At 36.1% G+C, this 13778-nt stretch overlaps 1 protein-coding gene across 5 annotated transcripts in view; it reads left to right on the forward strand.

Annotated features, from left to right (window-relative positions):
- The window catches only part of AFG2A (AFG2 AAA ATPase homolog A), a 369660-nt gene that overhangs the window by 109220 nt on the left and 246662 nt on the right, over nt 1-13778 (forward strand). For all 5 annotated transcript variants that reach the window (XM_001104133.5, XM_015139177.3, XM_078002705.1 and 2 more), the window contains exons 12-13: nt 519-572; nt 1369-1448. In XM_001104133.5, coding sequence (XP_001104133.2) covers nt 519-572; nt 1369-1448 — 134 coding nt within the window. The remainder of the gene's footprint in view (nt 1-518; nt 573-1368; nt 1449-13778) is intronic.

A 13778-nucleotide genomic window follows, 5' to 3' on the forward strand; every position in this document is an offset into this window, starting at 1 on the left:
GTAAAAAAAAGTCTACTGTGTCTCTTACAGTATTTGACATTCTGGGTATTTGAGAAATAAGAAAAATATTAAAGTTCAGAAATATTAATGTCAAAAAATGCACATCTCCAGATCTGATAAGTAGACTTGCTTAGAACTAGCCAGTGGTTAGGCCTGGGAATATGTGGATGTTACCTATTTGTTTGTCTTCCAAATGGCTGTTCCATCTTCTGTGGCTAGCACCACATCTGATATAGTGTAAAAATGTGGATAGATTTATAGACAGATGATGAATAAGTTGTTAAAATACTATGATTAGTCACAGCCTTTCCTTTGTATTGATGTGTGGTTTTTGGAACATAGAATGGCTTTCACTTTTAAGGCATAAATAACACACAGAGAAAATAAGCATACTAAAGGGATTAATAAGCAGATTTTGTTTCTTTTCTCTTTTGTGTATATTTTTTTCTACTTCATTGGAAGAAATACACATGATTGCATTTATAAAGACACTGAACAGTTGTTTTCTTTTCATGCAGGGACCTGAATTAATGAATAAATATGTTGGTGAATCTGAAAGAGCAGTTAGAGAGGTAAGAAATTGTGCCTTTAGTGGCACTCAGCACAGGAGAATCACACTTCTGTCCTGTGCAGTTTCCCTTTTGTTTTAGGTAACAGACTTTGGCATTTCCAAAGCCAGATCTTAGTGGTATTTTTTTTTCTTCAGGTGAATATTATTTTATTATTTAAAAATGCAGTTTTGATCATCTGCAATACTTCAGTTTTGTTTTTAAACATCGTATTACCAGCCCTTATTTTTACCAAATAAAGATTTTTTTAAACTATCATTTTTTTCTGATAATAAGAGCCAGCATTTCTGTTAAAATAGTTAATGCTGTTACTAATAGTTAATAATACCTATCATTTATTGAGCTCTTACTGTTTCAGGCATTGTGCCAAATGCTTTGTGTTCTTTTTTAAATTCAGTTATTAAAATAACTTTCTGAGGTAGGTGTTTGTTATCATCTCCATTTTATAGATGTAGAAATCGAGGCTTACAGAAGTGAAGCTAACTGCTGAAAGTCACATAGTTACTAGTAGTGGAGCTGGGATTTTAACTGAAATTTTCTGATTGCTTAGCTGAATTGCCTCCTTCACATCTATATGAATATGTATTGGTAGTCTTGTCTCTTTAAGCACTATTGAAGGGGATACTTTTACATCCATTATAAAGTTCTGAGCATCTATTATAAGGTCTATACAAAGTGACTAGGCTTGTTGACTTGTACCTAATAAATGTGGTTCTAAATATAGTTTTAAAACACAAACCAACTACAGAATTTTCTAGTGTTTGCTTATCTTTAGTTAATGTGGCACTCTTTCCCCCAGACCTTCCGAAAAGCAAGAGCAGTGGCGCCTTCCATTATTTTCTTTGATGAATTGGATGCCTTAGCAGTTGAAAGGGGCAGGTAAGTATTTAATAGCACTGCTGTTATATAATAATATGATGTTACATAATAATAGCAATTATGGTATAAATAACATTTCATATACAACTTTTATCTATGAATACATTTGGCCTAAAACAGTTTTCAGTTTATGTAATTTTTTCCTCTTATACCCATTAAATTATTTCATGTAATCACTGTATAATACTTTTATCCATATTGGATAAAAGCCACTGATACCTGTTTGGGCATTTGAGTTAATTTTTATAGTTTATATCAACAGATTCTTCTGAGTATTGTCTATCAAAATTAGGGTTATTGTAAACATACAATCAGAACTGTAAATAAAACTGGATTAATCATAATTCTTGTAGTAGAACAGAATTATAATAAAATATGTTATACAGATTTTAAAATTCTCTGGAATAAACGTTTCCTAAAATAAAATTAAATAGAATATAAATTAGTATTAATAGTTTTGCTCCAGAATCTCAGGCAGTAAAGAGGATTATCTATGATGTCATTTCAAACAAATATATATACACGCGCGCACACACACACACATACATATATCAGAACTATTCATAAGTATATGTTTTTTTCCTCTACAAATGTATAGTGGTCCTTTAATATGTACTAAAAGTGGTTCATATTGGGTAACATAAATTCATGTACTTCGTGCACAGTTTCTTGATGTGTATATTGATTATAAAATTTTTTGCTGATGGTAATTACAGTGAAGGGTGAAGACAACTTACAAGTGTCATTAGTGTGATATGAAACATTGCTGTTATCATCCTTCTTAGTTAGAGCTGCCTCATATGATGAGAGTATAAATTGTCATTAGGAACCTATCATTAGGAGGTAGACTGCTATATTAGTCCGTTTTCATGCTGCTGATAAAGACATACTCGAGACTGGGTAATTTATAAAGAAAAAGAGGTTTAATGGACTCACAGTTCCACGTGGCTAGGAGACCTCATAATCATGGTGGAAGACGAAAGACATCTCTTGGATGGTGACAGGCAAGAGAGAATGAAAGCCAAGTGAAAGGGGAAACCCCTTATAAAACCATCAGGTCAGGCCTCGCGGTGGCTTACACCTGTAATCCCAGCACTTTGGGAGGCCGAGGTGGGCGAATCATTTTGAGGTCAGGAGTTTGAGACTAGCCTGGCCCATATGGTGAAACCCTATCTCTACTAAAAATACAGAAATTAGCCGGGCGTGGTGTTGGATGCCTGTAATTCCAGCTACTTGGCAGGCTGAGGCAGGAGAATCACTTGAGCCCGGGAGGTGGAGGTTGCGATGAGCTGAGACTGCGCCATTGCACTCCAACCTGGGCAACAAGAGCGAAACTCCATCTCAAAAAACAAAAGAAAACAAAAAATCAGATCTTGTGAGACTGATTCACTACCACGAAAACAGTATGGGGGATACCGCCCCCATGATTCAGTTATCGCCCACTGGGTCCCTCCCTCAACATGCGGGAATTATGGGAGCTACAATTCAAGATGAGATTTGGGTGGAGACACAGCCAAACCATATCATTCTGTCCCTGGACCCTCCAAATCTCATATCTTCACATTTCAAAATCAATCATGCCTTCTCAACAGTCACCCAAAGTCTTAACTCATTTCAGCATTAACTCAAAAGTCCACAGACCAAAGTCTCATCTGAGACAAGTCAAGTCCCTACCACCTATGAGCCTATAAAATCAAAAGCAAATTAGTTACTTCCTAGACATTACAGAGGTACAGGCATTGGATAAATACACCCATTCTAAGTGGGAGAAATTGGCCAAAACGAAGGGACTAAAGGCCCCATGCAAGTCCAAAATCCAGCAGGGCAGTCAAATCTTAATGCTTCAAAATGATCTCCTTTGATCCATGCCTCACATCCATGTCACACTGATGCAAGAGAGGGGTTCCCATGGTCTTGGGCAATTCTGCCTCTGTGGCTTAGCAGGGTACAACCTCCTTCCGGTTGCTTTCACGGGCTGGTGTTGAGTATCTGCAGCAACACAGTGCCACAGGCACATGGTGCAAGCTGTCAGTGGACCTACCATTCTAGGGTGTGGAGGATGGTGACCCTCTTCTCACAGCTCCACTAGGTGGTGCCCCAGTGGGAACTCTGTGTGGGAGCTCAGACCGCACATTTCCCTTCCGCACTACCCTAGCAGAGGTTCTCATAAGGGCCCTGCCGGTGCAGCACACCTCTGCCTGAACATCCAGGCATTTCCAACATCTTCTGAAATCTAGGCGGAGATTGCCAAACCTCAGTTCTTGACTTCTGCCCTCCCGCAGGCCCAACTCCACGTGGAAGCTGCCAAGGCTGGGGCTTGCACCCTCTGAAGCCACGCCCGAGCTTTACCTTGGCCCCTTTTAGCCACACCTTGCGCGGCTGGGATGCAGGGGACCAAGTCCTGAGGCTGCACTCAGCAGCGGCAGGGGGAGCCCTGGACCTGGACCAGGAAACCATTTTTCCCTCCTAGGTTTGCAGGCCTGTGACGGGAGGGGCTTCTGGGAAGGTCTCTGACCTTCCCTGGATACATTTTCCCCATGTGTTGGCATTAGCATTTGGTTCCTTGTTACTTGGGCAGATGTCTGCAGCTGGCTTGAGTTTCTCCCCAGAAAATGGGTTTTTCTTTTCTACTGTATCTTCAGGCTGCAAAATTCCAAACTTTTATGCTCTGTCACATCTTGACTGCTTTGCTGCTTAGAAATTTCTCCCACCAGATAACCCCAAATCATCTCTCTTGTGTTCAAAGTTCCACAGATCTCTAGGGCAGGGACAAAATGCCGCCAGTCTCTTTGTATAGCAAGAGTAACCTTTACTCCAGTTCCCAACAGGTTCCTCATTTTCATCTGAGACCACCTCAACCTGGATTTTATTGTTCCATATTGCTGTCAGCATTTTGGTTAAAGCCATTTAGCACATCTCTAGGAAGTTCCAAATTTTCCCACATCTTCCTGTCTTCTGAGCCCTCCAAGTCTCTAGGGAGTTCCAAACTTTCCCCCATTTTCCTGTTTTCTTATGAGCCCTCCAAACTGTACCAACCTTCACCTGTTACTCAGTTCTAAAGTTGCTTCCACATTTTTGGGTATCTTTACAGCAGCACCCCACTCTACTGTTAACAATTTACTAGATTAGTCTGTTTTTATACTGCTATGAAGAAATACCCAAGACTGGATAATTTATAAAGAAAAAGAGGTTTAATGAACTCGTAGTTCCACATTGCTGGGGAGGCCTCACAATCATTGAGGAAGGTGAAGGAAGAACAAAGGCATGTCTTATGTGGTGGCAGGCAAGAGAGCTTGTGCTGGGCAACTCCCCTTTACAAAACCATTAGATCTTGTGAGGCTTATTCACTACCACAAGAACAGTGTGGGGGAAACCACCTGCATGATTCGATTACCCCACCTGGCCCTGCCCTTGACACATGAGGATTATTACAATTCAAGGTGAGATTTGGGTGGAGACACAGTCAAACCATACCAACTGCCCTGTGTTCCACCCCCCTCACGTTTGGTATTCCATAAATACTTACCAGTCTTTTTGCTTTATGAAGTGAAGCACTCAAGCCCTCTTATTACTTATGTTTTAAGATGGCACAGAGTGTTACAAAAACTCAAGTTTACCTAACTACAAGAGAAGAAAAGCCAGATAAATTTGCTGAAGTAGTGTGACCTTCCGCATTTATGTGACATCAGAGACGTCTGGTTTTGGATCCCAAAAAGGAACAGGTGGGATACCCTGTTAAATATGAACCAGATGGGAGGTCGAATATGTAGCAAAGTTCTCATAAAATGCCACTGAAATAAAGTGATGTGAGAAACCAGACAAGGCACGTTGTAAAAATACCTTGCTTTTATAGGAGTTTAGCTCAGTAGGAATTACCAGATACATTAGAGATACTAATGATTTGTAACTTCTGGATATCATTTCCTCTGGTAGTCTTCATCAAATTGAACTTTTCAGAGAACATATGTGTTTAATGTATACCTCCCTCTCTCAATGGCTCGTCATGTGTTACCTAATGATGGGGAGCAGTTTACATACTGAAAAATTCAGTCATTAGTTAATTTCATTGTTGTGCAAACATCATAGAGTATACTTACTTATAAACCTAGATGGTGTAGCCTTCTACACTATATACCATATGGCCTATTGCTAGATAGTATAACAATCATCTGCAGTACTTTGATTTTGTTTTCAAACGTCGGATTACCAGCCTTTATTTTTATGAAATAAAGGTTTTTTTAAAACCATTATTATCAGAAAAAAATGATAATAATAATCATACCTATCAATTATTGAGCTCTTACTATTTAAGATATATATATATAGCAATAAGCCATATGGTATAGCAATAGGCTATATTACCTATACCAGGTAGCCTGTTCCTAGGCTACTAACTTATACAGCATGTTATTGTACTGAATACCATTGTAGGCAGTGGTAACAAAATGGTTAGATTATAAACATACAAAAGTTAGAGTAAAAATATAGTACTATGATCTTATGGTACCACCTTCATATATGTGATTGCCATTGACCCAAACTTCATTATGTGGCACATGACTGTAGAAATAAATTCTATGCAATTTCTTTTCTACAGAAACATTTCTGGTCATAATTTATCAAGTTAGTTGACATTTCAGAAAGCAAAGATGAAGTTCCATTCGAGGAAATACAGTGCTGATGGGTCTCAGTTAAAGAGTTTTGGTTGTACTCTATTTGCACTGAATCTTATGTAGTTTATTTTTTGTAACCATAAAACTCTCATAAAGTGACATTCTGTTTTCAGGTCTTCATCTTTTTTTCCTAATTATATGATGGATCAGTATTGTCTATAAGTGATTGTTTTATCTAATTAGCTTGCTGTTACTTGAAATCTAAAACAAAGCTATTTTGTTCATTTTTTTGTTCTTTGGCTGTTTGAATTAAACACAATGGAAACTGAGAAACAACTACTGATAGATATACCAGAAGTATAAAATTCCCAAGATACTAAACCAATTTTATGCATTGTTAAACTACTCATGGAATAGGAAAACAGAGAAAATTTTCATAAACTAGGAGGCATTTCTGTGTAATATTAGGCTATAAATAGTCACTGATTTCATTTGTCCAAAGCTATCATTTGTTTTCTATAACATTCAGGTTGAATCATGTAACTAGTCCCAAAATGACAATGCATAAAGATGAATGTTTCTGGGCTGGGCACGGTGGCTCACGACTGTAATCCCAGCACTTTGGGAGGATGAGATGGGCGAATCAAGAGGTCAGGAGATCCAGATCATCCTGGCTAACAGGGTGAAACCCCATCTCTACTAAAAAGACTAAAAACTAGTGGGACGTGGTGGCAGGCGTCTGTAGTCCCAGCTACTCCAGAGACTAAGGCAGGAGAATGGCGTGAACTCAGGAGGCAGAGCTTGCAGTGAGCCAAGATTGCGCCGCTGCACTCCAGCCTGGGTGACAGAGCGAGACTCTGTCTCAAAAAAAACAAAAAAAACAAAAAAAAAAGAAAGAAAAAGGAGAAGAAGAAGAAGGTTTCTTTTTATCAAGAATTTAATTTCCAAATTCAGGATGTTTAACAATTGAGCAAAGAATTATTATATTTGCTAGTCTTTACTGTCTTGCTCATGCTAAATCAAATCATTTTGACTTTTTAAAATTACTCAAAAGATAAGACATGGGAAATTAGCCATGAAACAGAGGATTGCAGCCAGCTCATTGTAAGTAGAGCATATATATACTATTTGCTAATTAGCCATTGAAGTCTTTGTATCTCAAAAGAACAGTATATTTCATGTTTATGAAATTATCTAATTATAACCAATATTTTATCCTCTTCTTTGCCCTGTTTAATAGACTCTTTGGGACTTGAAGAATAAATAAGCCTGATATTTACTTCTCTTCTTCTGTATGTTCATTTAAATTATGGTACCTTTGAATAAGGATTTTTGTCATGTTTTATATTATAAGTTAGAAGAAATGCTGTGTGACTCTTTTTTCAAAGTGTTTTACTACATTTGGGAAAATTAAAAATGCTGTTAAAAGTAACATAGCTCTTTGGAAAATGGATAATATGATAGGGAGTGAGACATTGAGGGAGGAAAGGGAGTTGAATTATACTGGGCTAATAATATTAGGTAACATTCCTTTAGTTCTTATTACATACTAGAAACTACTTAAATTGCTTTACAGTGAAGAAAAACTCACAAAAAGGTCCCTGCATTAATGCAAAGTAGGATATTATACAATTGGCAGTTGACTCTAGTACTTTGTCTTACCTCCTGACTAGCTTACATTTTTACCTTTTTCAAGGTTGTGATGTGGTGAGGAGAGCAAACTGCAGTAAATTATTAGTCAACCTTGCTTTGGCAGCAATCCTGTCATCAACAGTGCAGCCATGTAGGGTTGGCCCAGTCTGCTCTGACTGAGGAAATGAGTACTGACTAACCTGTAGATTTCCTATAACAACTTCCGTTGTCCAGGACATTTCATAGAGTCCTGAGATCCTGAATCATACTCCTTAGCTGACAGTGATTGCTTGGTAGTGCCAAACTTCAAGCAGGACTAGAACAGATTTGGAACTAAGAACACATTCCTGAAGCTTAGGGTCATTAGCTAGAGAGGCTCATCTTTTTTACTTAACTTCCAAGTAATGTGACTCCTTTTGTTTGGACCCCACTTAGTGTATTATGCCCTTTTGTTGTATTAACTCCTAATCGTTGTGTTTAGGTGCTATTCTCATCTTCCTTTTACAGGTGAGAAAACGGGACTATAGACACCTAAGTAACTACTCAAGGGCATGCATCACTAATAACAGAGCTGGGATTTGAATTTAGATATGTTGACTATAGAGCAGATACCCTGAGCCACTTTTTTGTTCAACTACTGTACCACATAGCCCAGGATTCCAGGTCTAGGTAGTTAACTAACCTTTCAAACTTGTTTATCTTGCATTTTCTCTGTGACTTACATTATAATGTTTATCTTGCATTTTCTCTGTGACTTACATTATAATGATTCTGTTCATCTAACTGAGCTGTTGTAAGTCTCCTTTGAAGCATTCATTCATTCAGTAAACATTTATTGAACATTCTCCAATAGGCTTTGTGTTGGGGATAAAACAGTGAACAGAACCTAGGGCAGGTTCCTTAACCTCTCTAAGCCTTAGGTTCTTCACCTGTAAAGTGGAGTTAATAATAGCAAATTCTAGGTTTTTGGAAGTAAATACATGTTATAGTGCTTAACATAATACCTGGCATTTAGTAACTACTAGAAAAGTTCAATGTTTCTTCTTACAGTAATTTTTGTAAGATATTCTTATAATGATTTCCATATAGGTTGAAATAGTAATTGAGATTGAAATGAATCTACCTCGACAGAGTTTATATACTAGTGAAGGAAAACTGATTAAATAAAACATTTGGGAATTAGAAAAAATATTCTACAGTTAACACACAGTATGGCATTTTGTCACTCTAAGACGCCATCAGTTATAAGATACATCATTATTTTATGTAACTTACTGAAGAAATACGCTGAGAAAATGGTGCTGAGAAATCACCAACTGCAGGACACATTCTGACTTCACAAATTTAAAATACGAAAAAAAATTATCCTAGATATAGGAGAAAATTTTGTTGTTTAGGAGATAGGGAAGATGATTTATTCTATTTTGTAACACTAAAGCTTTATATAATGTTTTGGGATATTGTTTTATGACTAGAACATAAAAAGATGATTAAATATGTTTTAAAACATGAAAAAGGTTAAGTGCTCAGTTAAAAGCTGGCTGGTATCTTCTGTGTGGCAGTAGAGAATCTATATTAATAACTGCTTTCTCTTATAGCTGTTTCTGCACTTATAGTCCAGAATTGGTTTCCACTTGGGGAGGTTAGGGAAAAGAATTAAAAATTTCTGAGCCAGCTTTCATTGAAAATGAAGATCTCAGGCTTAGCGGCGTTCTGAAAAGAGGTCTGAGTTTTAAAATAATAATCAGTAAATGGGGTACCCTCTTTTAAGCAGCAGCAGCATATCCAGATTTGAGGTAAATTCAATAACTTCATGATGCTATGCACCGTAAAGGAAATTTTTGTAGGCATCATTTCTCTAAATGACACTTTTCAAGAAGGGTTATAAATTTTTTAATGTGATTTTTATAGGTTTTTAAAATTTCATAAAATCATAAAACTTTATAAATGGAAAAGTTCTTAGAAGTCATCTAGTACAACCTTTTATTTTTCAGAAGAAACAGATACTCCTAGAATTTAAGAGAAGAGACACGTAATTCTTTTGTGGCCTAGACAAGACTAGAATTCATGTCTTCTGATTTAATGCTCTTTGAACTATACTACTACTGTTTCATATATTATCAGGATTTAGGATAGAAAAAGTGCATTTATTTCAGGGTAAAAATTCTCATGTATCTAAATATTTATGAAGAATTTTTTTATGTTTTAAGAAACTCTAGTAGTCACGACTTAGATACTTTTAGCCACTATTATTTTTATTTCCATTTTGAAAGTTGCTAAAATCAATGGCATTTTTCTGGTAAACAGTTTTTCCCAGTTTATACTTAATTGCCTTGTATATAACATAGTTTCACATTGGTAAAATTTAAATAGTAAACAGTAAATAGAAATGCTGAGGAAAACAAAGCAAAAGAAGAAATGGAAAATGTGTAACACATTTTCTCTTATAATAGTTTTATGTGGTATGAGAGTTCTATGAATTTTTTTATTTGTGTTTTGTCTATAAGTTGTGACTAAGTACTATAGCATACTTTTTCAAAGGCATGAGATGAGTTTCCTTAGAGAGATGGCCTGTTGCAGCATTTTACTAGGAACTGGGAATTCTTTGTTATTGTTGTAGGACACATAGATTTCTTACTGTAGCTATCTCACCTTTAAAATCAAAGTTTGCCTGCATTTTACATGTACCATGAAAATTTTCATAAGTAATGCTTTAACTCAGAGCAATGTATGTTGGCTAGCCTTCTTTTTTCGGCTTTCTTACAAGCCAGTTTTGACTGTGGGTGTGTGAGAAGGTAGATTTTAAGAAAATGAGGCCGGGAACGGTGACTCAGACCTGTAATCCCAGCACTTTGGGAACCTGAGGTGGGTGTATCGCGAGGTCAGGAGATCGAGACCATCCTGGCCAGCATGGTGAAACCCTGTCTCTACTAAAATACAAAAAATTAGCTGGGTGTGGTGGCGCGTGCCTGTAGTCCCAGCTACTCAGGAGGCTGAGGCAGAGGAATTGCTTGAACCTGGGAGATGTAGGTTGCAGGGAGCTGAGATTGCGCCACTGCACTCCAGACTGGGCGACAGGGCGAGTCTGTTTCTCAAAAAAAAAAAAAAAAAAAAAGTGAACAAATTTACGTGCCTACTATTTGGGACTTGTTATGATACTTAAGATGTATACTAGGAAAAAATATTTTAAAATTAAAAATGAATATATAAGATGCTGGTGTATAATTTGGGTAGGGCATTTTATTTTATTGGAGGAGTTAGTAAATTCATGTATTCTGTGGGATTTTTAGTACTGAAAATAGAACCAGTATAATAATTACCATAATGAGAGTGAGGTTTCTTAAAAATAGGGGTAAGCACATTTTTTTCTGAAACAGATCAGTTAGTAAATGTTTTCAGGTTTTTGGGCCATATAGTCTCTGTTACCACTATTCATCTCTGTTGCTGTAGTGCAAAAGCAGCCATGGAAAATATGTAATCAAATGAGAAAACGGTTGGTCAGATTTGGTCTGTGCCTATAGTTTGCCTACCCCAGTTTTAAGATACCATAATATTCTTTTGATCTGTGGTCCTATATGTCTTTTGAATAGGAATAATTTGGAAAGGGGGCTTGACTTTTGAAGGGAAAAGAGAGTTAATGCTTTGGGAATGTCTGGCTTATATATTAGCTGAACATTTTCCCCTACTGTGTTGCCTATGTCTAGCAGATAATAAAGTTTTATGAAATCATTTCATTATGTTAGTGATTAAACATTTGTATTTAAACTTTTTCATAGAGTTGTTTTTGATTTCCTAGGATGTCAGTTTTATGGATTTTGTTTCCTACTGAAGCTTTGAAAGTCAGCCAAGAATATTTCTCAGTTCATAAAACATTTTCACTATGCTTTTCTCCAGCCAGCTTTCAATGATCTGTGGAAATAAAGAACAAAGACAGTATGGGTAATAGGAATGCAAAGAATTATCATCACCTAATCTTCAGCATTAATTACAGCCACTGTTTCCTCCTACAACAAATAGCAAATTGGAAAAGTTTGAGTTTCACTGCCTTTTATTTAGAAGTACCTGATTGGAGGTGTCAATTATACATTTCTAAATATGAATATTTATTAAAAGTAATGAATTAAGTAGCTGCACATAGATGCTACATAATGACAGCATAGAATCACAATTTTAAAACTCAAAAGGACCTGTGTATATATTATTTAAATTTGCTCCCTCATTCCTACCTGCCAACAAGAATGAAATCTTCATGGAAATGAAAATGTCTTCATCCTCTTACCTCAGATGTCCACTACAGCACCTGGCAAAGATGCACACAGGTAGTTTTTTGAATAAGGTAATAGAAACTCAGAGAAACTAGAGATTATGATCACTCTGCTGGTTATTCAGAGTTCGACTTAGTACCATATATGAACAAATTTTCTTTTAAAATTTGAGACTTTTAAATTTAAACTGAGACTCTTACAGAATTTTTTCTCCTGCATTAATATTCATAGAAGCATCATCATCTTCCTGGTAAGAAATCATTGGTAAGCTTTGGAATAATTCACCTCTCAAAGAACTCCAAAAAGAATTAATGAAGTGCTAAGCCATGTTAAAAATATTTAATGGTTTGTGAACACACTAAATTTAAAAGTGAGTTTGACTCACAAAACTTTGGCAGTGTGCCAAGTATACAGAACTGATAGATAGATACTCTTTTTAATGTAGCTGTTAGCAGCAGTAATTAAAGGCCAACAAAGGATAGCAGCAGTGGTGAGCATCATACATTTTAGGCCAGTGAGAACACATTTTGAAAAAGATTGCTGCCATCCATGGTATATTAATTAATTTGTAGAAAGGTCTCCATGTTAGTCTCTGCACAAAAGGCCATTCAGTCACTCTTATTTTATTGTAGGGTAATTTAACAGTCTTTTTTTTTTTTTTGCATAAGCAAGCACCTAAGTCAGTAGGTTCCAAATCCTGTGTTTCTACAACCATACTTAGAGCACATAAATAATGATCCTGTATTATCAAGAACAAATGCTGTATAGAATCCTGTGGCACCCTCTTACCAAACAAAAGCTGAGTTGACTGGGAATACACAAAGAAAGAGGGTAGGTAGAAAAAAAACAGATGAAGAGAACTTTTGATATAGATTCAATAAACCAAAGAAATATGGATTTTCTTTTTATTGGCCTATTTCCTGAGTCAAGCATTTCTGCATCAGAGCACAGAATCTTACAGTATGTTGTTAATAATATTTTGTCTATTTTAGAAGGATTTACTTTAAAAAATTTTTTAATTATAAAAATATCTGAAAAGTATAAACATATTCTTATCTGGAAATTTTAGTTATGTAAAATAAATAATTACTTGAATTTGAGAAGCTAAGCAATTACTACATTTGAACAACTAAAACAGTTAAGACTAAAATTTGAAGTACTCTAATTACCAATGTCTTAACAATCTCCTAGTAATATAGTAACAAAATCTCTATTAGGAGTATATTAAAGGCTGACTGTTCTGGGCATGCCTCATAGTTATGAAGTATTTCAGAGGAGCAGTTCTGATCTCAGTATTTGCTCGGTGGTTTTCATGGCAAAATTTAACGAAGTTTGATACTTTGAACCATATTGTAAGTAAGGCTAAGTAAGGAACTGACTGTTAATCTGGATGCATCTGTTGACCTGTGCTGTTTGAAGCTTCTGAAAATCTTCTACCAGACATCACATTCTTGCTTTATTTCAGCAAATATTTATGTGTCACACACCTGTTAGTTTAATTTACAACTTTAAAAGATTTAAAAGGTATCTTCATTATGCAATTACAGTACTGACACTACGATGACTGAAAATTAATATTTAATTAATTTTTATAATTATAATTATTATAATGCCCCAAACTGCTATCTATTGATGTTTTCTTTGTGCTAAGTACTATGCTAGATCCTTTATATGTTTTATTTAATTTTGAGGAAGTGTCTTATCCCCTTGGGCTGTTATAACAGCATAGTTTAGTCTGAGTGGCTTAGAAACAAAAAGTTTGTGACAGTTCTGGAGGTTGTGAACTCCAAGATCAAGGTGCTGTCACATTTGATATCTGG

The sequence above is a fragment of the Macaca mulatta genome, chromosome 5 (genome assembly GCF_049350105.2).
Source record: "Macaca mulatta isolate MMU2019108-1 chromosome 5, T2T-MMU8v2.0, whole genome shotgun sequence".
Taxonomy (NCBI): domain Eukaryota; kingdom Metazoa; phylum Chordata; class Mammalia; order Primates; family Cercopithecidae; genus Macaca; species Macaca mulatta.